We start from the raw sequence: 27,115 nt of genomic DNA, 5'->3' as shown, positions 1-27,115 counted from the left end.
CTTTTTACACAATATAAGAATGTTTTATTTATATTTTTGTAATTGTGATAAAGTTCCCCTTTTTACATGTCTACAGTAGATATTACATCTTTATTCAAGTATATACTGCAACAGGAGGATATTGATTATGTACATAATTTTTACACAAATATGCACGAGTAGACAAGATATTTGAGTACAGCTCTCTTTTAGAAAATAATTATTTTATGTTTAATAAAAGATTTTATAAACAAATAAAAGGTGTAGCAACAGGGGTCACAGAGCCCCTGCATTTGCAAACTTAGTGTTGGGATGGTGGGAAAAAGAGATTTTAGTAAATCTTTCATTTTACAGTAAAATAATTTTTTATCATTTATTTGTTTTTTTATAGCCATTAAGGATAGTTTTGATTTAAAGGAATTTATTTTTGACCTCAAGAAAATTTGTCTTGGGCGAATATGGAGAAAGAGCGAGTGTTTTAGATGTTGACCTCAGATGGGACAAAATAACACACAGATTTGTTAGTAATATACATAGAAAAACACGTTTTCTAATATTATGTTCACTATAAAAGTGGAGACCCTTTGTATATTAAGAAAAATATCCTTCGTGGTCAGCTTATTAGAGCATCAAGGATGGTTTGTGATGATTTTGCATTTCAGGTTGAGTTCATTAAAAATTATTTTTAGAAAGAGGTTATTATGAGGAGTTATTGGTGGGAGTAGCTCAAGAAATAAGATACAAGAGGACCACTGAGTTCTCACCTATACTTTTACATTTTTTTATTAGTAAGAATAAAACGACACTACGTTTGGATAGTAATTTTGATAAATTTGAATCTACACCATGATATTGTTTGGATTTCAGTGTGGATTTTGGAGTTATTAAAATATTGTAAATGACAACTGGAAAATTATATTAGGTCATGAAAACTTAGTTAAAAATATTAAGCAATAATCCTCACTTCGTGTCAAAGAAAAAAGGTAACATTAAACAGCTGTTAGAACAAGTACACACTAAAATACATCTACCTCACACAGAAAAGACAAGTGGTACATACAGATGTTGTAACTGCAATATGTGTAGATTTATTCATGATGGTCCTTATGTAGCATTAGACTTTTAGATAAAAACATCAAGGTTCCAGGTAGATTCAACTGTTTTACATCAGGAGTCATTTATATTGCTTTATGTACTATATGTCCGGCATTTTATGTCGGCATGACTACAAGGAGTTTAAACAAAAGAATACGAGAACATATGTATGCCATTAAGGTCAAGATGAAAATAATGCACTATAGAAGCACTCTGTGAAATGTGAGGGTTTTAAGATCTTTGCTATTTTAGATAGTTTATGAAGATTTAAGAGGGGGGAACTTTAAAAAAACAGGTGGAGATGAGAGAAGTAGAGTGCCACGTTTGTTTAGTTGCACATTGCCCACCTGGATTAAATGAAAATGTAAATATAAAATGTTTTTTACTTGACAGAAAGTTAGGTGGTTCTGTAAGGGTTAATTTGTTGGAAGTTTTTTTGATTAGTTTGCGTGTTAATTGCTTGTGATTTTACTTTGGTTTAATGTGAATTTTGATTATATAAAAGCTGTGTTTTATAGTTTGTGGTTTCAGATGGTCTTTGGACGGCTAACAGCAAGTGTTTATGCTGACGCAGTTTGGCTTTTGGATGGAATTTTTGTTTATCTTGTGGAGCACTTTGTGTTTTTTTCTGCATGAGCAGAAAGAATTGCTGGACATGTGTAAAAGCTTTCAGTTAAATGGACAGGTTCCTGTGAAGTATAATTTGTGTGTAGTATAGCCCAGTTGTTGTACCTTGGGGAATAATATGTAAATTCTGTCTTAGTTCCCTACTGCTGGATTCATATCTTCTCTACCAAATATTTTCATAAATTTCTTCAGAAATCTTCCCTCTTGTTGTTTTGCCCTTTCTAGGTCCCCCTGATACATCCTTAAAATTGCAAGTCAAATTCCAGTCCCCACCTGTAAATAATATTCCCTGCTGAAAGCTGATCATTTCTCCCTAAAATGTCTTAATCTCCATAATAGCAGTTGTTGGTGGAATATAAATACATGCCATTGCAATTCTCCTCCCTTGCTAGTAGCCCCTTACTACCACAAATCTAAAATTGTTTTTCCTTATCTATCACTATTGGAGCCCCTCTGTCAGTTAGTATACTTACTCCCCTTTTCCTCATTCCCTGATGTTCTACTGAATATCCATTCTGAAGTCCTCTATTTGTCAGATTCACATGCTCATTTCTTTTCCAAGGGTGTCTCCTACAGATTTGCTGTTTGCGTTCTACATTTCTTAATATAATTCAATACTCCTTTCCTTTTAGCTATATCTATAAGGCCGTTCATGTTCCCGGATAATATGGACAGCATAGTCATCATGATAAAATGTATCATTCCCATTTATTATGTATGACATTTTTTTGAATATGTATTTCCAGCTTTTGTGTTACTTGCATATACTTATGTTTGGCAGGCTGATTTTTGTACAGTTTCTTCTCATCTCCATCTGAACCTGTCACATTTTTCAAGATTTTTTGTTTTAATGAAAACCTCCAAACAAAAAACTAAATACAAAATACCCCCATCCCCTATTAACTTGAAACAAACACACAAAACTATGTATGTCTTCAAAAGATAAAGTTTAATCCTCCAAAAGAGAACAGTTGCCCTAATGACGGCTGCACGTACAGGCATTATCAAACCTAAATGAAGGTTACCCATGCTAAAGTGGATGCTACAGCCTGTGCTCCTGTTTACATTGATTTCTGTATGCTATTTTCTTACCACTCTTCCCTTCCCAGGTATGAAAAACGGCTTGTACGCTTTCAGAAAACATCAACTTTGAGCCCTAAGAAAAATTGCACTGGTTATTTTTAAGTAAAGCTAAATTATACACTGTTCTATTGACTCCATTAATCTATTAAGGCTACTGGGGAGGTTCTCTTATTCACTTCCCATAATTTCAAGTTTAGTTTTTTCACTGAACTGCTTGCCACTGTTCCTTTAAATTTTGCATTTCCCTCAGCGAAGAATACTCTGCATTCTCAAGATTAACTGCTTGCACCTGCAGACAGCTCGTCTCCATGGAAATATACTTAGCAATGAGTCTTTATAAATTTCAGAAAAGAGTGCACAGCTGCCCTCAGCTATAGACATCTCTACTCCACTGAACATTTGTCAGTGGAAAACAAACAGCCTAATATCTTTGCAGTTGCAAGAAGCTTAGTATTTTCATGGCTTTCATAATTTTGTCTTATTTTTAAAGCCTACATGTTACAAAACACCTGTTTGCAGCATGCGCCAAAGGTAGTAATCTAGACATTCACTCAAACAAATTAAAAAGAGAAAATATCTTTAATTCTACATATAGGTTCATAGGTAGGTACTAGGCTATTGGACCAAAGGCCTAAGTAAGCCTAGCCAACAAGGTTCCATGGCTTACCCACCTAAGAAGGTTAATTTCCTGTGCTTCTGTCAAGCAGAGCCACAGAAGTGATCCCTGGTTGTATTTCCTATTTCCCATCCACTCATCAAGATTTTTCTTGAGTGCTAATGAGGAACTTTGCTTGACATAGGTACTTGTTTATTTTAATATCTTTAATACATACAGCAGTCACTGAATAGACTTAAAATACATTTGACTGCACATTATGCAAAACTGCTGTACAATATAGCATGCAGTTTGTCACAAAATGATTTATGCAAATACTAAGAACTGAAATTGAAATGGGTGGAGTTGAAGAACAGCATCAGCACCGCAAAACAGTATGCGTGAGGTCTATAGAGAAGATATGCGGACATGCCAGGTATGGAAGCAAAGTACATAAGGAAAGCTGGCGTTGGAATGGAGAAGTCCAGGAAGCAATCAAAAGAAGAGAGTAGTGCAAGAAAAACTGGGAGATCGAAGTGTTAGGACCAGGTTAAGCAGGAATACTGGTTGGCTAACAACGAAGTTGAGAGGAATTGCAATAGCAAAGAACTAGTCATTAGAGGCATTATATCAGTTTTTGAAAAGTGACTCAGTAGTGGGCACAAACAAGTTCTGTCAGGTGGGAAGGTAAAGATAGAAAGGTAAAGAAGACAGTCAGACACTTTTCTTAATGGATGCCAGCAACAACCTTTTCACCATCAAAGGCAGATAGGAGTACTTCCAACAGCTTTTGAATTAAGAAAACCCTACAGAAGCTGTACTTCCCCAAACGCAGCCTATAATGAAAGAAGAGGTGGAGCCTACCCTAGAACAAAATAAGAACAGAACTAAGGAAAATTAAGGGAAAGCAGTAGGCTCAGATAAGGTCTCAACAGATATGATCAAGATGTTGAGTGAGTTAAGGGAGAAATGGCTCCTGAGGGTACCCATAGCAGCATGGAAATAAAGGCATATGACAGGTGAATATGTGTACTAGTACCAGTATATAAGAATAAAGGAGACATCCACAACTGTGGGTAGTGCACAAGTTTCAAGCTCCTGTCACACTGTATGAACGTTCTAGAGAGGGTGATTGATAAATCAGTATGCCACGGAGGGGTAGAAAATAAGATGTGAAACATGCAGTTTGGAGTCAAATCATGATGCAGCACAACTGACCCGATGTTTGCATTGAGACAGGTAGCTGAGATGAAGCTAGAGATGAGGAAAGAATCCAACTGGGCATTCCTAGACTTGGAGAAAGCATATGACAAGGTCCTAAGAAATCTGATTGGGGCAATCCTGAGGTGATTTGCAGTCCCAGAAACACTGGTAGAATCAGTGCGGACTATGTACAAAGAACCAATGACTCAGATATGAACAGTGTTCACTCCCACAGAGTGGTTGCCCATGGGAATGGCTGTACATCTGTGTTCAGCTCCAAGCCTACTGATGTTCATACTGGTGATGGACTGCATCAGCAAACAGGTCAGGGGGTACAGATCAACAAAGCTGCTGTTTGCAGATGATGCATTATTACAGGCAGCCTCTGAGCAAGAACTTCAGCAAAGAATTGAGGAATTGAGTACAAAAGTGAAGGCTCGTGGGATGAAATTGAGTACAGGCAAGTCAGTTGTAATGGCAGCAAATGGGGAAAATCAGAAAAAACTAAGAATTGATATAGAAGGGAATATAGTAGAACAGGTTAATAGTGTCAAGTATCTGGGAAGAGTGGATGAGGAGGAGGTCTCAATGAAGAGATGAAAGCTAGAATCAGAGAGGCTGCAGCCAGTTGGTGCTGAGTGTCAGGGGTAGTGGATGATAGAAGAATGCCTAAGAAGCTGAAAAGAAAGGTGTACAAAACAGTAGTAAGAACAGTACTACTGTATGGTACAGAAACCTAGGCAGTAAAGGCAGAGCAGTTGAGGAAGCTAGATGTGGTGGCGTTGAAGTGCCTGAGATGAGTGGTAGGATGCACACTGTGGGGACAGATGAAGCAATGAAGATAGCAGAGCAGAAGCTAAAGTAGCTCGATTTCTAGAGAAGATCAAAGAAAACAGACTACAGTGGTACACGCACATGTGCAGAAAAGAAGATAATCTAGTGAAGATGGTTTGGGGCTACGCAGGAATAAGGCAAAAGGAATTGTGTTCTGCAAAGAGATAGATGGGTGGAGTTTGTGAGAGAAGACTTGCAATAGTCAGACGTGACTGTCGAAGAAGATGAGAGAATGGCACTGAATCGAGAGAGATGGTGCTAGTTGACATGACACCTTGACGCTATGTATAAAATGGGGGGAGAAGGGGTTGGATGATGATGATGATGATGATGTCTACTGAAATACACTGTTTTATGTTTCTTAGCGTTTCCTTTTAGGCAATGGTTCCGACAACAGCATTTAGTTTGTAAAATACCCTCTAGTAAGAGTTAATGATGATGCAATGTTTACAGTTATCTGCAAACCTGGTTAACGACAAGCCCTTAACATTAGCTTTGCCTACTAAAAAGTTAATTTGCAAAAAAATACACAGTAGTTTTTTCATGGGTCTGTACCACCACTTGCAAAAAAACCCTGCCCTTGCCATGTTGAGGACAGTTTTTCAAAAGAAAAGGGACCCCACCTGTGAAGAGTCTTCAGATTTTTGACTGAGACACTTGTATGTGACATAGTTTGACCAGATCCATTGTCTAGAGAAGTGTGACACAGACATTGACTTATCACTCTTCTCTCACTCCCCCAAAATACATAAATATATGTATGTATGCATATACACACACAGAAATACGCACACACATTTTTAACATATTTGTTGACTGGGTAACAGTTTTTGGGTGACCAGGGAGCACTGACTGGTTAAGTGACTTGCTCAGTTAGGCACATGGAGGTAGAAGGAATCAAACAGTTTACCTTAGGCACAGGAAGCAGCCTATTTATATGTCAGTCATCTGAGCTAACTGCTATTTGCTTTGGAGAAACAGTTAATTTTAAAAGGAGCATTTTCAATGGGGAATGATGGAATTCATAGCAACCCAAAGGATGATATTTTACACATCTTTGGGTAAGGAAGAACCGAAACTCTCAGTAATTTCTCCAGTAGTGCAGAATGTATCATTAGACATATACTCACAACCCATTATACCACACCACTATGCTCAGAAAGGGTCAGGTTTGAAATTATGATGTCTAGTCACCCTAGGCAAACCTACAAACCACAAAGTCTAGCTGCAGCACTAGATTGCTGCAGTAAGTTTAACGAGCATTAAAGCATGCTGGTCCAAGTAAGTAACAGGGCAATAGTTCTGGAGGTAGGTCCCCTTAATCCAGTACTGTCCAAACCAAAGGGTAAACAAGTCACACAGACAAACCATTCAGAAAAAGCTGTAAAAAGGACTCAGCCAAGTTAGTCTTCATTATGTACTCCTTCAAACATCCTGCACTGGAGGCCAATGGTATATATGCAGATGAGCCCTTAAGAACATACTAGTGTTTCAGCTACATATGTTCTGAATGCCTATGACTTTTTACTTTAAACTATATGGATCATGTTTTCTTACCTTTGCACTACATTATGTAGTGCCCAAAGTGCCAAACAACATTTTTGCACCATAGCTGAAGATATTTGGCCACTGCTTTGTAAGGAGAAAAACTTTTGAAAATATCTCTTTCCCTATGATGATGCCACTGAACTTTGAAATTAAACTTAACCTCTGTGTCGTCATGGTAGGGAAAGCTTAAAGTATATCCATTGACTTTAATGACAGCATTGATGCGCATGCTCAAAGACCACCCCATTAATGTCTATGAATGGAGCTGTTGCTACTTCTACAGTGATGTCACAAAGAATAAACTAAATTTATTTGGGCCATGGTTATTAAAAAGTATCAACACTCTATTAAAAAATGGCTCACGTAAATGTGAAACAAAGATGATACACATGAATCACTGCACTTGATTTACTAGATGCCATGATGCACCCACTAACATGAACAAATCACTGTAAGTTTTTATGGGTACATTCAAGCCAATAAAGCCAAGCCCCACTAGCTGTAGACATGCAGGTTTCAGCCTTTTCTGACCTTATCAGTACAGCATAGGTGGACTGTTTAGATAATCCAGTACTGAGACCTCCCAGCTGTGATTGCCCTGCCTTGCCTACTCAAAATATCCAGAATGGAGAATCTCTATTTTGGGGAAAATAATTTCTTTTTACCTTTGACATATGAGTAAGAGAGAATTTGGCCCATGACTAAATTGTAAACCATCTTCGGTTAGATTCCTGTTCCCAGAACCAGCTGTGCCTTTCCAAGGTTATTCTTCGCAACTACTAGAATGTAAGGTCATAGAAGTTCTAACATTAGAAAAGGGGGGGGGGGGCTTTTACTCAAGACTGTTGCGGACATCTGTAAAAGTAAGTGTGTGGGGGAGTTGCATGTGAGAGTTGTATCCCAGCAACAGGTGCTTGGATTAATGTTTAATTCCACTTTGGGTCTCCCCCCTGAAAAAGGCCCAGACCTAGTGAAACTAATAGCAAAAGTAAGTAAATTGTGCTACTACTTCATTGTGCATAAACTTGTGTCCCCCATTGCTGTGAGTCAAAAGATTCACTATTCTTCCTTTTCACCACCTTCTGTGAAGTTAGGGCGGATTCTGCCAAATATAGATCACAGGAGACAGTTTTTTGTGTATATTTCAAAAATAGACATTAGAAAATTGAACCTTTGTTTTCTCCTTTGTTCCAAAAAAGTAGGTCATGTCTTTTTATAAGCAAATTGATTATCTCTGGCTTGCCAAGTGTATAGCCTTCTGTTATTATTTTGTATATAAGCGTCTTCAGGATGCATTTTGTGCTTATTTGTCTAGAGAAGCATCTACTTCAGCTACCTTTAGATTTAAATTCTGTTTTGCTGTGTTTGAGGCAGCAGAATGGTTGTCTGGCCACACCCTGACTATGCATTGCAAGAGTAATAGAATTTCAAAAAACAGAAAGGGGTCTGCAATGGCTTTCATCAAAGGGGCATTCCCAGGGGCTTCCTTGTAATTGTTTTGTGAGACAGCTTGCTATCCTGCCTTTTCAGATTGTGAATCTGGGGACACTGTTGTAATATTTTGTGATGTATTTACCGTAACAGTAGATGGTTGGTGTTTCTGACTTTGCTGTAATTTCTCTCCCAATGTCCCAACGGTAGGAATATTAGTTCTTTTCTAATGTGCTGCCTAAGATGAGAATTTGGTAGTGGTTCACTTCAGAGCCATCTTTTACCTTGTTTTGGCTATCACAGTATTATAGTAGATTAGAATATTGTACAAACATTATTCAACGGTGTAAGAGGGCACAGTGTGATTGTATTTTTTTCTTATTGCTCTGTGTGCCTTGAGCTAGACCCTTACTAGCACCTCTGAATAGGTTCTAAAGTGAAGCCCAGTTTCTGCTTCCCACCAAAGCACAGTATTTTCTGTGTTAACCACTAAGTTGTTGGGGAGACAGTGGGAGCTGGCATTGTAGCCATCTAGTCTCTCATTCTATCATAAAAAAATGCTGATTTATGCATTTGTTCCAAATCTGACCATCAGTATTGAGGAGGGCAGGTTTGCACCTGCTTACAAATACATAGTAGCTAATCATGGCTCCCCTATACTGCTGACTCATGCACACCTCAAAGATTTGGATATTTTTTGTTTATCTACACTGCTGACACATCTTCAAAAGTTAGTTTACATCCTTGGCAAATTACATTTGTGATAAAATCCCCTAAGCTTACCTTATTTATGAGGTTTGCTAAAAACAAAAGGAAAAGTTTACTTATAGACATGTAAAATGTACTCCGACACAAAACACCATAGCCCCCAAATCTACACAGACCATACCTCTACTTTTTGTATAAATAATTTTGCACAGTCAGCACACATAATGCATACAAAGTGCCCCAAAGCAACATTGCCTGTCTAACTCGGCACCCTAGAAGTGTGTTTTGTTACTAAAATGTAAAAAAGGAACACAAAATAGAATAGATTGTCTTTCTGCAGCTAGCCAGTCAGAAGACAGCATTACATTAACCACCTTCAGTGTAGACCTTGTATTTGCTAATGAAAATGCTGTGATATTCTGGTGGTAGTAATAAAAAATGTTTCCGTTTTGTCTTGATAGAACTACATTTACGTTACTACTGCTGTGTGTTTGCTGTTCATGCTTTTCAATTTGCTGTTTATCTTTGGCTTAGGTTATATCTGAGAACTGTCACTTCTGGGCCACATACCTCCTGGTTACTGAAGTGATGCATATAGTGTGTGTGTGTGTATATTTTCATTCATTCTTCCATTACCTGTTAATCTAATCAAAGTCATGGGGGAGTCAGAGCTCTGTCTGCACTAACCCTTTATAGGAAACACATACTTGCTGTTTCTCATATAACACACTTGCATGGACACACACACACACACACACACACACATCCCCAAGGGCAAGTTTGGATGGACATCCATTCACCTGTGCCAGACCTTGGTACTTAAAGACTACCTCTAACATTGAAAACTGCATTTGCGTATAAAAATAAATCCAAACCATAAACCAATGTTCTCTTCTTGTTCTAACTGACAGTTTTATTGTGATTGACTGGCCTGAAACAGCATTGGATCTGTTGGCCAAGAACACAAGAAAAATACAAAGTGTTTATCAAATTATATGTAAAAAAAACAATGCATACCAAGGTTATATGTCCCTCAGTCAGAAGGAGGTATGGGCCTCCTTGAAATCTGTATTATGTATAGATCTGGAATTGTTGGATTGCCTATATATGTGCTGACCTCATCAGATCAAAACTTAGTGAAAGTTGTCAAGCAAGAAGAGAAGATTAAATGATGGCTTTGCTTAGTTTAGCAGACGCATTTTGGAACAGAATGGAATGGAAATCAAACCATAAGTAGATATGAATTGGACAGCAACTTAAAGTTCCAAAAACAAAAGAAAGAATATAAAAAAAGTAATCAGAAGAAAAAGAATATTACAAAGCCCACGAATATAGTGGCAAGTATAGAAACTTCGAGGACAGCCTCGTGTTGACCAAGATTTGACACATGAATGGGCTATGAGAGCTGAATTTAAACTGAAAGAAGAAGGGGTAATTAATGGTGGCCCAAGACACTGGGCTACATGGGTTCATATTGCTATGCAGCAAGACATTTTTCTGTAGTACATTTGGCTGGGGCACAAGGGTGAAATGAAATTCAGCTTCTGAAGCATATCATTGTGGCAAATTCCCTGTGTGCATAAGAGAACCATGAGGTGCTATGCCTGCAGCTTCAGTAACCAGTTGCACTGAGTGGAAAATAATGCCGATGGCCTCCAAGACACCAAGAAACATCAGTCAGTATGGCAGGCATCAGCAGCAGGATGCCCAGTTAACATGTCCATGAAACTGTACTGTAGAATGGGGAGTGCCTTTATTAACGGTGTGTAGGCTGTTGTCTCCTTCACGATATCCAGGGAACGTATCCTAAAAACATATTGGGGCATAAGTGTTACTACAGTAGGATGCAGTCTTTCCTTCATGCTGTTGTACACTTCTACATGTTCTACTTACAAAGTATGAACTGTTTACCAAGCACAACATGCATTATTTTCTCTGCCCACATGTGCTCGGTTAAAGAAGATGTGGGCAATGGCATTGCATGTTTCCCTGTGACCACAGTTAATGAATGACAGCCATATGTCTTTACAATTCAGCGATGTGTCCCCAACCACATATACCATGGAGAAATGTCTCACTGCCTATTGGCCCAAACCCAGGTTACGTACATGTTGGTTTACAAAGTAATTAGAAAAAGTGAGAGATAGACAAACAGTTTCCGTAAAACAGAACTGGAAACAGTTGCGTGTCTTGTTCTGGATGTGATGCATTCTTGGCTGAGGATCTGTATACTGAAAGGCACAATTATATGGCAAGACTGTTGCACTGGGTTTGTGCAAATACTACAGTGATGAAGTAGCTGAGTAGCATTGGAAACCTGAAGCACAAAGGATGATCAACAATGATGAAATTTGGATCTCGACCCAATACAAACAGTTCAAGAAAACCAAATATAGTAGTTCACGAAAAAAAAGACAACGTACCATTAATCATTGAAATTGTTAACACCCTGTGATTATAGTGTGTTATGTACTGAAAGAAATAAGGTCATAAAGTACCAGGCTTTGCGAGCAGACATGAGAGCAATACAGAAGAAAGATACCCAGTCAGTTCCAGTAGTGGGAGGAGCAACATGACTAATAAAAATTTACAGTTGCACTTAACTATGCTACCAATGCATGTAACCCCATATGAACTATAGAAGGAGATGGCTGTCGACAGCATTGCAGGTGCTGAAAAGAGCACTGTTGGTTAATATCAAAAACTGAAGCAATACTAATTTAAGAAACTGTAATTGTGCCCTGACTTTGAAATGGGGTATATTCCCATCAAAGCGTGTAAAAAAAAAAAAAACCCTAAGCTTTTGGAGAAGTTAAACCTGCAGAGGACCTTTGGGATATAGGAGAATACTGAAGAACCCAAAAAAATGTCCTTGGGTACATGGAGGTGGTGTAAACTGCATATTGAAGGTATCATAGCTGGGAACAAGCTGGTTAATCAAGCTCTGTGAGGTGACGGTGCTAACAGCTGTGTCATCGTGCTTCTCTTATGAATGCAGATGCACACAGCACACACATATATGTATATATGTTTATTTGCGTGTGTGCAATGTATGTTGATGCATGCCAAATACTTGACACTCAGAATCTTAACTCATCTTTGGTCGAAAAAAATTGATTGCAGGCAAATCGCCAGCATTGCAAAAGTATAGCATAAAACAAAAAAACTGGAGTGGGAGCCACCATCTGGACACACACTACAAATGCACCATTTCTGAAATCTCACATTAGTGAAGAAAGGGCATGCTTCCCATCCCCACTATTAGCGTGATCTTGTACCAGCAACTTTGACCAACTGTTCTGTCAACCAAACAGGCTTTGACTATTTTATGCAATCCCATACACACACACACACACACACACACACACATATTTATGTGTATGCGCATGTATACATTTATTTCTATATATATATATATATATATATATATATATATATATATATATATATATATATATATATATATATATATATATATATATATATATATATATATATATATATACATATACATACACATGGATCCTTATCATATGAACCTCATTTGACTGAGACCATAAGACTGAATTTTTAAAAGACTGAAAAGTCATTTGACTGAAACCCATAATACCGAATTCCACATCGGGATCTGTGTGAGGCGTAGCCCCCGACCTAGTCTGGTTTTATATGGTCCGATTTAAAATTTAGTATGTTGAAATTAAGTGTTATGGGTTTCAGTCAAGTGACTTTTCAGTCTTTTGTAATTTCACTCTTGTGGTTTCAGTCAAATGAGGTTTCTATCATATGTTAGGGATCCATATATATATATATATATATATATATATATATATATATATATATATATATATATATATAAATGTGCATAGGTATATAATTACGTAGTTGCCTGTCATATGCACTGAAGTAGAGTTCCATAAAATATGTGAAATATTGATGGTAGTTTTTGCACTAAAACAAAAATGCAACTACAAGGTACACAGACTACTTGTGCATCTCAGTGTCTTTTCCCAAAGTCCAAGCCCTCTGAAAATAAGGACTTAATAGTTGCTGTCATGTGAAATCCTATGGAGTCCTTTCTACTTGAGCAAAGAAACCAGAATCATTTCCACAACATACTCTCTTCCTCGGGCTCCACTGAATTCCCTTTTAAGCAGACACTCATGTCTGTCAGGAATGCTTCTTTCTTTACTGCAGGCACACCACCCAAAATTCTGATTCCAAGAAAACAGCTTTCATCCATGAGAGGCCAACTTCTCTGAATGTTTGTTTTGGACCCTTTTTTATATTTAATAAATTAGGTGAAATTGATTGTTTGAGATTATTAGGTAATACAGTTGTGCAGCTAAGCTGACTACAACTTGCTGCTAAAGCATTAGCCATCCTTTGGATGCAGTTTTAGCAAGACAGTATGTATGTGTGTGTTTGCATGTATATGTACAGATATATTTCTGTTTCTTAATGAACTTGCCTGTCAGTTTTATACACGCTAGTTGTAAAGTGTCGTCTGTAATTACAAATATTAAGAATCTGCTGAAATGAATCTCATGTCTGGTTCATGATTCTTCCATGCAAATCAGCAGCATTCTGCCCTATGATAATGATTGTGCTTGCAATTAAAGCATTGATAAGTTTACGTTAATGTTATATGTTTTGTCTCGGTCATAGTTTGTACAACATTTTCATAGCTATTATGTTGTCCTGTACCCCAGATGATATACAAAAATCTACATGTATAACTGTGCAAACTTTCTTTCCCCATTAATTTAATGATTTTTTTTTTAGGGTTAACTGTTTTTGAGTCACGGACAGCAAAGAAAGAGAAGAGAAAAAAATTTAAAGAAAATGATGCATCAAATATTGATGGATTTCTTGGTCCTTGGGCAAAGTACGTGGATGAAAAAGGTGTGGCCAAACCTACAGAGGTTAGTAAGTGTATTTGAGTTTAAAGTCCATATCAGTGATTTGCATTTTCCAAAGTGCAATCAAACACTTACTGCTATTTTAAGTTGTTAAAGTCTTAGCAAGTATGGATAATTAGTATGTCTGCTGGGGGTATGGCTCAGGCCCAAGCTGTCACTAACAAATCATTAGGCACGTCAGTGTTCCTGCAGTCATCAGTTTTACAATGTACCATACCAGTGAAACAGAGCTTTCTAGGAATGTGTTTAGTTTTAGAAAGCTACGGCCCATCTTTTAGATGGGTTTGGGTTGAATGATGAAAATTATATCTTTCAGCATAAGATTTATTTCTCTCTCTAGTCATTTGCTGACCTCATAGCAATGATCTTCCAGGAAACCAGCTCGGGCATCGTGACTTTCTGCACTTTGTCTGTGGTGATGTCATATGAGAAACATCCTTTAGCATGGTTTACTTTCACCTCGCAGCTTTCTGTCTCACAGATTTCTGTCTCACAATCTGGTTGTATTTTAGCAGATGATTTTTCTCTCTCTTCCTCTGAAGTGCACACAGTTTGTGTCTCACTTGTCACGTTCAGCAGGATGTACACCGTGAGCATTGTAAGAATCGTCACCATGCTGTACCATCAAATACATTGAAAATCACTGATTTATGAAGTGTATTTCACGTAATACATGCACTTTTCTACAGTACTGTGGGTGTTAAGGGGACAGTGGTATCTTTAGGAGAGAGCACAAGTCTGTAATCAGTAATAAAATGCCCAATTGAGATGCACATCCAGTTTTAGCATTGTGGTAGGTCCAAATGAAAGACTTCTTGGATGTCTTCTCTGTGATACTACAACTGTAGATAGAGGAGTCTCTCACAGACAGCAGAAGAAATATTGATAAAGTACAGTACTGAGTGAGAGTCTATATATGCGTGTACATGACTATAAGCAAACAACATACATAAATTGTTGCACTAATGCTAAAAATAGCATTATAATTTTAAAATCTGGTTCGTGGTATTGAAGACGGACAAAAATGATAAGACATGCAAGCATACCTTACATCTGTTAACTGTGAGTAGGATGGTGGACTGTCGAGCTTGAAAACCAAACTTTTTTTATTTGATAACTGGGCACATGAGCTGGTCCGAGAACTCTTGTCTGCCAAAACTTTGAACTGTTGGCAAGACAGTAAAGAAGTATGCAAGTATATTCTTTGGGAAAAATCACTGTTATAGTAAATAATATTTGGTTTAGACCCACCATATGGGTGTCAACTTTTGGTCAGAAACCACAAGATCAGTGGCTTCTCTCTTCCCTCTGACATACCAGTGCAGGTTTCACTGTAGAATACACCAATGCAGGTATTCATCCGTCTCCTATGCATATCCCACCTTGTTGTATTTTTTTTTCAGTTCTTCTTCTATTATACTAAAGTAAGTTTTCACTGTGCGCTTCAGCTTTTCTTTGCTTATATTTTTAATTGTTTTCATATATTCTTTTTAGAGCTTTTTTCCCCCCATCACAGACATTATACCTAATGATGGTAACTAACTCTGTATAAAGTACAATTGCAGTAGTCAAGTTACTCTAGAAGACTTTCTTCCATAGTACCCTTTTTGCTTAGGCCCATATCATGAAGTCCACAGCTGCAGTAGTTGTAAACATTTTAATCAGGCCACTATGTTAAGCAGGCAGAAAGCTTTCTCATCATTTTTGACTGAGATGTATGTGATATCCATAAAAAAGAACTTTAAGAAGTATCTAGTGAAACTGGCTAAAGCAGATGAAATAATAGAAAAAGTTAATTCAGATGAGATCTGAACATATTGAAAGCAAGATTTCATGCCCCTTGGTTTCTAGGACTTCTCCATCTAATACAGATTCTGACATTTCTTTACTCCCAACTTCCATTGATGGGGATTTGAAGTAAGCTGCTCATGTCACTGGAAAGCCTTTAACAGTGAAAGCACTGACCACATGTAAACTCAGATAAGCCTTCATCAGTACAGACACTGGGAGGGACACTGAAAAAATCAAGGATAGTTTTGGAGGTTAGGGATTCTAAGCTATTTTCCATTGTTCAAGGGACTGGAATTCTTCCTGTTATTGAGATGTAGTTTCTGTCAAACAATATCTACACCTGACTGCAAAAAGTGACTGTTGAGGTCTCTCATCCTCATCCGGAAAGTCTGTTTGAGTGATGTTTGTCTGCTTTCAGGATTTACTTTGGTCAGAATTCAGACTTTAGCACTGTACTCTTAATAGCAGTGACTGCAAAGAACTTGGACCCAGTGGAAATAAGAGAGAGATGGTTTCTCATTTCCCTGGATGAGAGTAAGTGCTGTTTTTACCTCGGACCATCTACTCTTAGTATGTTATTTTGATCACTAAGATTTTTCTAGCCTCGACTTAATCTTCTTGGGCACCTTCCATGGGATATTAACTGTAATGTGCAATCAGCTCTATTGAAGAAATTTGTAGCTGGTCTCTCTTAAATTATATCTTCACCAAAAAGGAGAATTTCACAAAAACAAAAAGTCCTAAAGATCCATGGGGAAGATTCCTGTTTTATTCCAAACATTTAAAGACAAGTTAGCATAATAGGTAAGGTCTTCGCCTCCCATGTACAAGGTTCGATCCTGACCTCCAGCCATTGCCTGTTTGGAGTTTGTATGTTCTCCGTGTGTCTCTGTGGGGTTCCACTCACCTCCAAAAAACATGCTGAGTATTTCAATCTCAAACTCACCAATGAATGGAACTGTGGATAACAGCACGATACTCTACATGGTTCCCTGTAGGGGTAAGTGTTGTACAGAGCAACGACTTTCTGCATTTACTATGGTGCGCAGTATCTTCAAGATAGGCGAACATGAATCACAGACTGCGCGCCATGGCAGAGCTAGCCACTCGATATAAAATATGGCTCTAGGTGATTTGGTCATGTTGACTAATGTCACCGAAATGGGCATGGGTAGTTACCAGTGAAAAGAGGGTTGAGGACATGGCCTACTTTGACCTACACCAGGGACCCATGCTAACAGTGTATATGCCCCTATTGGCCAGTATGTGCTGCCATAAAAAGCCCATTAGCCCTGGGTCAGTAAGCTACTGGCTAACCAATGCTTAGTTGCCCAGCTTGGGATAGCTCTGTTGAGAGAAAGCTAGACATAAAACCAATCTGCCTGCCAAACATTAACTGAGAATTGCTACACTTAATGTAGGTTCACTTATAGGACACAGCTTGGAAGTGGATGACATGATATGGAGGAGGCTGGACATCCTATGTATCCAAAGAGACAAGATGGAAGAGCAGTACAGTGAAGCTTGTTGGCTTGGGATCCAGAGTCTACTACTTAAGGGAAAGACAGGGTAGAAATGGTGTGGAAATTGTGGTGAGAGGCGCTTCAGAAGGCAGTGTGGAATATCATCAAGAATTAGTGACAGACTCATGGCAGTCAGACTCCAGTGTAGTGTACATAATCTCAGCCTATGCCTAGGATAGTGAGGAAAAGAGTGCATTCAGACAACAGTTGTAGCACCTATTAGATAAAGCAGGACAACATGAATTGGTGTTGATAAATGGAGACTTGAATATACATGCATTAGATATAAAAAAATGTACACACCCCTGTTAAAATTACAGGTTTTTGTGATATAAAAAAATGAGACCACAATAAATAATTTCAAAATTTTTCTCACCTTTAATGTGACCTATAACCTGTACAATTCAATTGAAAAACAAGCAAATCTGTTAGGGGAACAATATAAAAAATAAAAAACATACAATAAGCTGATTGCATAAGTGTGCACACCCTTAAACTAATACTTTGTTGAAACACCTTTTGATTTTAATTACAACATTCAGTCCTCTTAGGTAGGAGTCTATCAGCATGGCACATCTTGACTTGGCAATATTTGCCCACTCTTCCTTGCAAAAGCGCTCCAAATCTGTCAGATTGCAAGGGCATCTCTTGTGCACAGCCCTCTTCAGGTCACCCCACAGATTTTCTATTTGATTTGGGTCTGGGGTCTGGCTGGGCCATTCCAAAACTGTAATTTTCTTCTGGTGAAGCCATTCTTTTGTTGATTTGGATGTATGCTTGGGGTGTTGAAAGGTGAAATTCCTCTTCATCTTCAGCTTTCTAGCAGACCCCTGACATTTTTGGGCCAAAAGCGACTTGTATTTGGAACTGTTCATAATTCTCTCCACCTTGACTCAAGTCCCAGTTCCAGCTGAAGAAAAGCAACGACAAAACATGATACTGACACCACCATGTTTCACCGTGGGGATGGTGTTCTTTTGCTGATGTGTAGTGTTGTTTTTTTTGCTGTAAACGTACTTTTTGGAATTGTGGCCACCTTGGTCTCATCAGACCATAGCACATTTTCCCACATGCTGTTGGGAGACTTGATGTATTGTTTTGCACATTTTAGCTGGGCCTGGATGTTTTTCTGTGTAGGAAAAGGCTTCCATTTTGCAACCCTACCCCATAGTGCAGACATATGGAGAATATGGGAGATTGTTGTCGCATGTAGTACACAACAGAACTTGCCAGAAATTCCTGCAGCTCCTTCAGTGTTGCTGTAGGTCTCTTGGCAGCCTCCCTGACTTCAATTCTGGAGGGACATCCAGTTCTTTGCAACGTTACTGTTGTCCCATATTTTCTCCACTTTTTGATGACTGTCTTCACTGTGTTCCATGGTATATCCAATGCTGTAGAAATTTTTTTGTACCCTTCTCCTGACTGATACTTCAACAGTGAGATCCCTTTGATGCTTTGTAAGCTCTTTGTGAACCATGGCTTTTGCTGTAACCTGCAACTGAGTAAATGTCAGGAAAATCCTACTAGGGCAGCTGAACTTTATTTGTGGTTTTTCAGAGTCTCTCTAATTGGCAGGTGTGTACCCAAGAAGACTGAATGCTGTAATTAAGTCAAAAGATGCTTCGACAAAGTATTAGTTTAAGGGTGTGCACACTTGTGCATCAAGCTTATTGTACGTTTATTTTTTCCCCCTAACAGATTTGTTTGTTTTTCAATTGAATTGTCCAGGTTATAGGTCACATTAAAGGTGGGAAAAGTTTTGAAATGATTTATTGTGGTCTCATTTTTTTTTATATCACAAAAACCTGGCATTTTAACAGGGGTGTGTACACTTTTTATATCCACTGTATGTGGGCAAGACAGAATAGAATAGAAGGAATGCCTGGGTCCACATGAGTGGGGCAACAGGAATAGAACAGTAGAGGCCATTCTAGACTTCTGTCTGGCAAATGGCTTGATAGTAGCCAACACATGGTTCAAAAAGGGAGACGGTCACAAGATCACATACAAAAGTGGCCAACATGCAACTTGGGTAGACTTCCTTCTAGACTAGTAAGGAAAGGGTAGTAGTACCACAAAGCAGTAGTAAGGAAAGGGCACTGGGGTAGACTCAGTGACTGCAGTGAAACAGTTGGTCCACAGTGTCAACCACTGGTTGCCGCAATCAGCTGCAAGCAGTGGTCAGAAAAGGTTAACAGAGATGAGACAAAACTGAAGACCAGAAAGCTGACTGGAGAGAAAGTACAATTATTCAAAGAATTACTCAGAGCTGTAGCACCAAAGGAAGTGGAGGAAATGGGTGGAGTTGAAGAAGAATGGCAGTGCCTCAAAACAGCGTGTGAGAGGACTACAGGACTGATATGTGGCTGAGCCAGGTATGGAAAATAAGCTACATAAGGAAAGCTGGTGGTGGAATGCGGAAGTCATCAAAAGAAAGGAGTGCAGGAAAAAGTGGGAGAAGACTGACCAAGCTAGGAAAGGAGTACTGGTCAGTTAACAAAGAAGCTAAGCAAGGATTTGCAATAGCAAGAACAGAGCATCGTTGGCACTCTGCCAGCTTCTGGAAAGCAACTCAGTAGGTGGCGCAAATAAACTATATCAGGTTGCAAGGCAAAGACAGAAAGATAAAGAATATAATCAGACATGCTTCATAAGGGATGCCAGCAACCTATTCACCAGTCCACAGGACATTAAAGGCAGATTGAAGGAGTACTTTCAACAGCTTCTGAATGAAGAAACCCCCACAGAATCTTTACTGCCCCAGACGCAGCTTACAGTGAAGGAAGAGGAGGAGCCCACTATAGAAGAAGTAGCAACAGCACAAAGGAAAATGAAGTGAGGGAAAGCAACAGGCTCAGAGGGGGTTACGGCCAAATATGATAAAGATGTTGGATGAGGTAGGAGAGATGGAGTCTGAGGGTATTCATAGCAGTATAGAGAGAAAGATGTATTCCTGATGACTGAATAATACGCATTCTTGTGCCAGTGTACAAGAACAAAGGGGGCATCCACAACTGTAGGCAGTACAGAGGAATCAAACTATCACACTGCATGAAAGTTCTGGAGAGGGTGATTGATAAATGGATATGTAAAGTAGTAGAATGCAAGATGAGAATTGAGCAATTTGGATCAGGATACAGCACAACTGACCTGATGTTTGCAGTGGGACAGATAGTTGAGAAGAAGCAAGGGATGAATGATTCCAACCGTGTATTTCCAGACTTGGATAAAGCATATGATAAATTCCCAAGAAAGCTGATGTGGGCAGTACTGCAATGGTTAGAAGTACCAGTAACATTGGTAGAATTAGTGCAGGCTATGTACAAGGACAAAAGGTCTCAAGTACGAACAGTGTTCGGTCTCACAGAGGGGTTCCCCTCCCTTAAGCATACACAGAAAGTCACATTATATCAAAATATCTAAATGGTCAAATCAGCTCCAGACTTCATACATATGTTTAACATATGCAAAAAATGTTGAAGAAACACTTCAGAGAATATCAACATGTTTGTGTTAATTGCACTCTGTGTATAACACAAAACCTCCACATCAGAAATTAGTAAAACAATTAAAACTACTTTGTGCTCACTGGAAATGTTATATAGATATTTAAATGTGGTTCTATTCCCCCCATAAAGGCATGAGTGGCACTGTCAACTCTTAGTTACAGGTTGTAATGTGTTTTGTTGGTGCCGTGTGATGAAATACCAAGAACGCATCCTGCATATCCCAATCTTTTCTGCTGGGCCATGATGCAATGCTTTGTATGATGTCCTCAGACTGAGTGGCCACATCCAGTGACTCCACATGATAATCTTATCTTTAGTTGTGCAAGATGCGGCAGCTGGACTGGAACATAGCGGCACAGCAGTTTCTTTTGTTCTTTTCTTTTCTTTTTTTTTTTTAATAAATAGGACCCAAATCATATATCATGTAAGGCATGAAAGGTAAGAATAATGACCTAAAATTTATCTGAGTTGTGGAGGACTTTTTAGAGAGTATTTTATTACTTCCGTTTATTATGAAGGGATATAAATTTGAATTAAATTTATAATCGTAGTGTAAGTAGCACCTTTAGATGAGTAAAAGTGAACTTTGCTATACCTGTTAAAACTGATCCATCTTTGGTAAACAGTTGGACTTTATGCTACATGAATTTAGGACCGTTTGGGATCCAGAGCCTTTTAGGCTACCTGGCTCCCTCCTCCTATCATTTCCTTTAAGTTTTCATCCAGCTCTTCATTGTTGTGTGAACTGCTCAGATATGAACAGTATATCAGGATGTATGACTGGTATTTTCTTTTTGCAAAACTTCTGTTTTTACATAATGAATTTGACTTTGTCGTCTCAGTAAGAAATGTAGTGAAAAAAACAGTAATCCATTTCCTTCCCTTGTTTCTGTCTAGTTTCAACCCGTATCTCCCTTTTGTTCCTTCCTCCCTTGGCATGCAAGCCCTGGGTTCTTACTCATCACCACACCAAAGCTGCTGTTTTACTAGTACCATCTGTGCATGCAGATGGGACGTCACACCCACAGATGGACACGTGAGGTTTGTTTATTGCTTAGGTGAATGACACAAAACAAGTCAATGCCTTATCTGCCTTGGATGTAGCAGGGTGCTGCAGAAACATTCCAAGAAGCTGCAAAGCTTCCATATGAAGCAGACTATCTGTTAGAAGACCTGACCTCAGTGACTTGCTGGGTTCTGTCTCTGAACCTTAGATATTTAACTGTAGTCAGGCTTAAGACTGAACTGTCAAAAATCTTAAATTCGTTCTGTGGAAGAAGGTTTCATCTGCTAAGATCCCCTCTTGTGCAGCAAAATCCAAAGAAATGGATGTGGAGGTTCAGCCAAGCATGCCAGCACACAGTGCCCTGAGTCATTGTCAAGACAGAGTCTCTCCTTAATTCTTCCTCACCCCAGGACAATATTTCATCTGACTTTGACTTTAAGAAGCTTGTAAAGCTAGTTCCATTTTGCAGCAATGACAAGCTTACCAGTGCCATACTTGGCAACTAGAGGAGCCAGCTGCCCCCTCTAATTATTGCAGTTCTGGAAGTGCAGTATTTGAAATAAAAATGTTTTTTCAAGAGCGACTCTGCCAGCTCACCCCTCATCTCTTGTTACTTCTAACTTTGTCACAACTTGGATAAGGAGGACATTTTTTATTACCTTTTTGTCTGTTTGCATAGCCTCTGAGACGATATTAGCAGATGTGCCCTAGGTCATAGCCTCCTCAAACCTCAGAAGTCAAGTGGTCTAATTTAGATGTAATGCAGCTGGGGGTTCAGTCAGGGCCACAGAAGCTGGCATAGCGGTACACTGCCGTGCGTGGTTCAGACTTTTGAGTTTGTACAGGAGGCTGCGGTAACATTTTTGACTCCCCATTCACAAAAAACTGTCCTCCTTGGTGCCGATGTAAGCAAGAGCCTAATAGATATGGAAGAGCAGCACAATACCCTAACAGCTGTGTAAGTAAATGTCTGCCCTCCACAGCGCTTGTTTAACATAATTCAAAGGAGCCCATGTTGAATGCGGCTTTAAACTAGTGACCATCATGGTCACTAGGGGCATGTAAAAGGCAGTATTTAACATGGTTGCCAGCCCAGGGTATAGAGTTGAGCTCTGATCACTGGGAGATATGTATCCAGGCCCAGGGCAGACTGGATTGTTCCTGAAGCCCTTCCTGACTGCTGCGTTCTAGAGGCACTTAAGGGAGCACCTTTTCCACCATCTATCACAGTTGTACAAGATCACCAGGGAAAAGTGCATGCAAGAAATAACCAGAGGCAATAAAATTCCATTTCAGCGGTTACACAGTTCTACCCTAGTAAAGTCTTTATCAAAAATCCACAGCAAAGCAAGAGGTCTTCAACCTCTGAGAGTTCTGGACCCTATTTTTAGTGCCAAATACGACAAAAAAAACTCAGTCCTGTAGCAGTGGCCTAAATCATAGCATTAGAAAAGAAAAATCCAGGTTGGTCTTAATTCAAAGCATTTTTTGTACTATTTGGATCTCCACAATACCTTCTTGTATAACACTAGAGAGCCCTGAAAGTTTGGAGTCAGTTGTTACCTGGCAGAGATCTTACATTTTGGTCTTTTCACAGTCTACATTGAGTTCATCAAATGTATGGCACTAGTTGCAGGCCACTGGCAGCTGTGAGGGGTTAAGACTTTCCAATAGCTAGAAGACTGGCTCTTTGATGCCCCGACAGTTTTCCAGCTACCAGTGGTCTTTAATTGAAAGGATTCCAGGATTTCTCTCTTCTCTTCTCTCCTCTCTCTTCTCCCTCTCCTCTCCTCTTCCTTCTTTCTTTCCTTTTTCTGTGGTGGGAGAGCAAATGCTAAATTAAAAGTTTAAAAACCTCTTCCCTGTCACAACCCAAAATCCTGTCTGTTAATTATTTTGAGTAGTCTTCAATAGAAATTTAAATTTTCCAGCTTACAGTTATGACTGCCAACAGGTTGATACCAAAGTCCTGGAATCAAAACATAATTTTTGCCTTCCTTTTAAATGAATGACAAACTTTTATATCTATTAGGCTCTTGCTTACATCGGCACCAAGGAGGACAGTTTTTTGTGAATGGGGAGTCAAAAATGTTACTGTCCAAATTAAGTAATTAGCTGAACAGTGTAACACTGAAAAATGAATACTTGTACAGTTTTTGGTTTTGTTATAGGAAGGAAAAGTTGGGGTCATTTTTAAGTGTACCAAAGTGAAATAAGAATTTTTTGATCCTCTCACTTCCTTGTATAATGCTGTTTTAGCTGTAATGTTAAACTACATATGTCTATTTGTATGCCATTGTTACATGTTTATATATAATTCACACCCTAATGGCTGAATGTTGGTCAGCTGAAAGTAAAATTATCACAGAATTTTGATTGACTGCCAGGTACATTGACACATTAGTGTTTTACAGTGAGATTGTAAAACAGTGGAGGTTAGGAAACGTCTGCTTTTCTCCACTGTTGCACAATGTGAGAATTATATAATGTATATGTGTGTATATATGTACATATATATAATACACACACACACACATATATATAGATATACATATAAAGAAAAAGAGATGAAGCTGTGGGGTTTTATGAGGGGCGTGTGATTTAATATTATGCAGTCAGTGAAATGGGAGCTGATTAAATTCTGTAAGTTGCGCAGCATATAATCAAAATGTAAATATGTAGATAGATATCTGCCTATGGTTTTCCAATCTGCTGTACAAAAAAGTAAAAAAATTAAAAAGGGAGGGGTTCTAATAGATAGTGATGTCAAAAAGAAAAAACAAAAAAACTGAATCAAAAATTGCAGTCCCTTCTAGGTCTCTCAAAATATCTACTGCAACGTGACTACATTCAAATGTATGTCAAATAAGGTATGTCATGTGTGTGTACTTCTTTATACATATACAAAGTGGGGAAAAATGATTGGTTCTAACTTAAGAGCGTTATAATTGAATCATTTTAATAGTGAACTTAAATAGTAAATTATTTTATATTTCATGATTTTAAAAGGGGGTAACAAGTTTATTAATCTTGGCTTTCTTCAACCCTTATAGTCAGCTTCAAGTGCCTTTGGTATTTAGTTTTGTCATACTGTTATATTCTAAGCTTGGAATAATTACTAGTTAGATTGTGGAGTTATTGAAAAGAATAATCTACCTCCGATTTAAATCATACAAGATTCGCACTTGTGATCAATATACACTGCTATTTAAATGAAAATGTCATAGAAGCTTAGTGAAATCTTGTTGTTTGCTAATGCGAGGGTTTGTTTTTCTTTGTCACTATGTCTGGTAGTGAACTATGTTTTGAACGATTCCTGTCCCTGATTAGTATGGAGTCTAATTAGCTGGCTTTGTTCCTTCTGTGCTCTGATGAATGGATTGTGCTCTGTGGTATGAAGTTCAGCTAGCGTGTACATTGCAATCTTTGTTCACTCGTTTCTGCTCTCCCTTTGGTTCCCTGAAGTGCTATAATAGAAGTGGGTACTGCTTGATGTTTTGGCTAATATTCACGATTGCATATGTATGAGGTAAGCCTTGTGTATCCGATTTATTTAAAAAAACTAAAAAAAGAGAAAAAGGTAAGGGGAAAGATGCATGAATGCTTGATGTCTGCATGAAAGTCCGAGACGTGGGTTGACACGGAGATGCTTTGTAAACTGCAAAACTTGTGTTAGTAGCTCATTCAAATGAGATGTAATTATTAAGCCGTTACTAACTTGCTCTCCTGGATTAGAGTTATGTTTGTGTTTATTGTCAATGTTCTTACATGAAAAATAGAAAAAATCACCAGAGCGTGTTGAATGCCCAGTAAATAAATCCAAAACTGCATACAAAAATGTAATTACTGGACAACCACAGTGAAGTCTTCATGCACTTACAAAACTTTTATTCGATAAAAGGACAAGCGCTTTCACAATTTGCTTGTCCTTTTATCAAATAAAACTTTTGTAAGTGCATGAAGACTTCACCGTGGTTGTCCAGCAGTTAGTTTTTGTATGCAATGCTCTTACATGAAGTGAAAAGTGTAAGGTTCAGTAAATCTCAGCATGATATATACGTAAAATCAGGCACATCTGGGAGAGAATAAGTAGTAAACAGGAGTGCATAAAATGACTTCAGATAACTTGTGATGTTTCTTTCCATAATATAAAAAATTGACAATTCTGTTTTATGAGTTATAATATGTTTATAGATTGACAGATTATTCTGTACAACAGAAATTAACTTATGCTTAATAGATGGCACAATTTGCAAATAGAAGAGCCATTAGTTTATCTTATTATATGCCAATGAAGTGGACACAGTGTTGCTTAACTTGCAAACTAATGTAACAATGTACCAAATAGAGCCCTAATTTTCAGTATGACTACACCAACAACACAGACAAAGGGGATATCAGTGCCCAGGAAGGCAAACTGGTGTATATTAGTGACCGGATAGTAGATAAGATTATTTAATCTGTTTCATGAAATGAGATAGACATCTAGTACCCCAAGGAAGCTTACAGTAACTAAATGGTCATTATCTCAACTAGATGCACTACAAGGTATTAAGATATAGATTTAATAGTTTATACAAGATATATAGTGATTTATTAAACATCTTTAATAATAATTCATGCTTCATTTGCAAAAATAATTAAGTAGCAGAAAGTTGCTCATCTGTTAACTAGTCATAATTGTAACTGGTATATTTCATATAAAACTATCTTTAATTATACAGATGCATTTCAACAAGTGTACTCCTAACTCTCTCATAATGTTATAATCTATAAAACACCAGTGAGAGTTGACATTAATACCAAAGGCTTACGTGCAGTACTACTTCTATTGTTATTACTTACTAAATTTGATATAACTGCATAAAACTGTTAATAATCAAATCAATATTTACTCATTTAGTTAATTTGTGTTCTTATAAGTGTGTTGTCCCTAGTACCTTTTGATGATGCATCAGTTTTGGATATTGTTTACATAGGACTATGTTTAAATACTCAGTTTTTATTTTATCCTAATTCTGGGAAATTGGTTGATTATAATTAATATGCAAAATAAAAGAGAACACCACTACTGCAACGATTTCTTAAATATGTTATTTTAACGTAAGAGCTTCTTTAGAACCAGTTGGTTCATAGGTTTCATTACATTTGTTCAGCTATACTCATTTTAAACATCAGGATTACCTAACATAAAGACTAAATGTATAACCTGCATATAATCAAGATAGAAGATAGACTTATACTTGTGTGATTTTTTTTTAAAC

The 27,115-nt window shown here is 38.1% G+C and overlaps 1 protein-coding gene across 2 annotated transcripts in view; it reads left to right on the top strand.

Annotated features, from left to right (window-relative positions):
* Positions 1 to 27,115, top strand: part of CDC40 (cell division cycle 40) — a 1,050,785-nt gene that overhangs the window by 384,094 nt on the left and 639,576 nt on the right. For both annotated transcript variants that reach the window (XM_044066713.1, XR_006364212.1), the window contains exon 5: positions 13,886 to 14,025. In XM_044066713.1, the coding sequence (XP_043922648.1) occupies positions 13,886 to 14,025 (140 nt within the window). The remainder of the gene's footprint in view (positions 1 to 13,885; positions 14,026 to 27,115) is intronic.

Source organism: Protopterus annectens, chromosome 1.part0 (assembly GCF_019279795.1).
Source record: "Protopterus annectens isolate FY-2018-M chromosome 1.part0, PAN1.0, whole genome shotgun sequence".
Taxonomy (NCBI): domain Eukaryota; kingdom Metazoa; phylum Chordata; order Ceratodontiformes; family Protopteridae; genus Protopterus; species Protopterus annectens.
The sequence above is the reverse complement of the archived record's forward strand: the minus strand, read 5'-3'. Positions and strand labels throughout refer to the sequence as shown.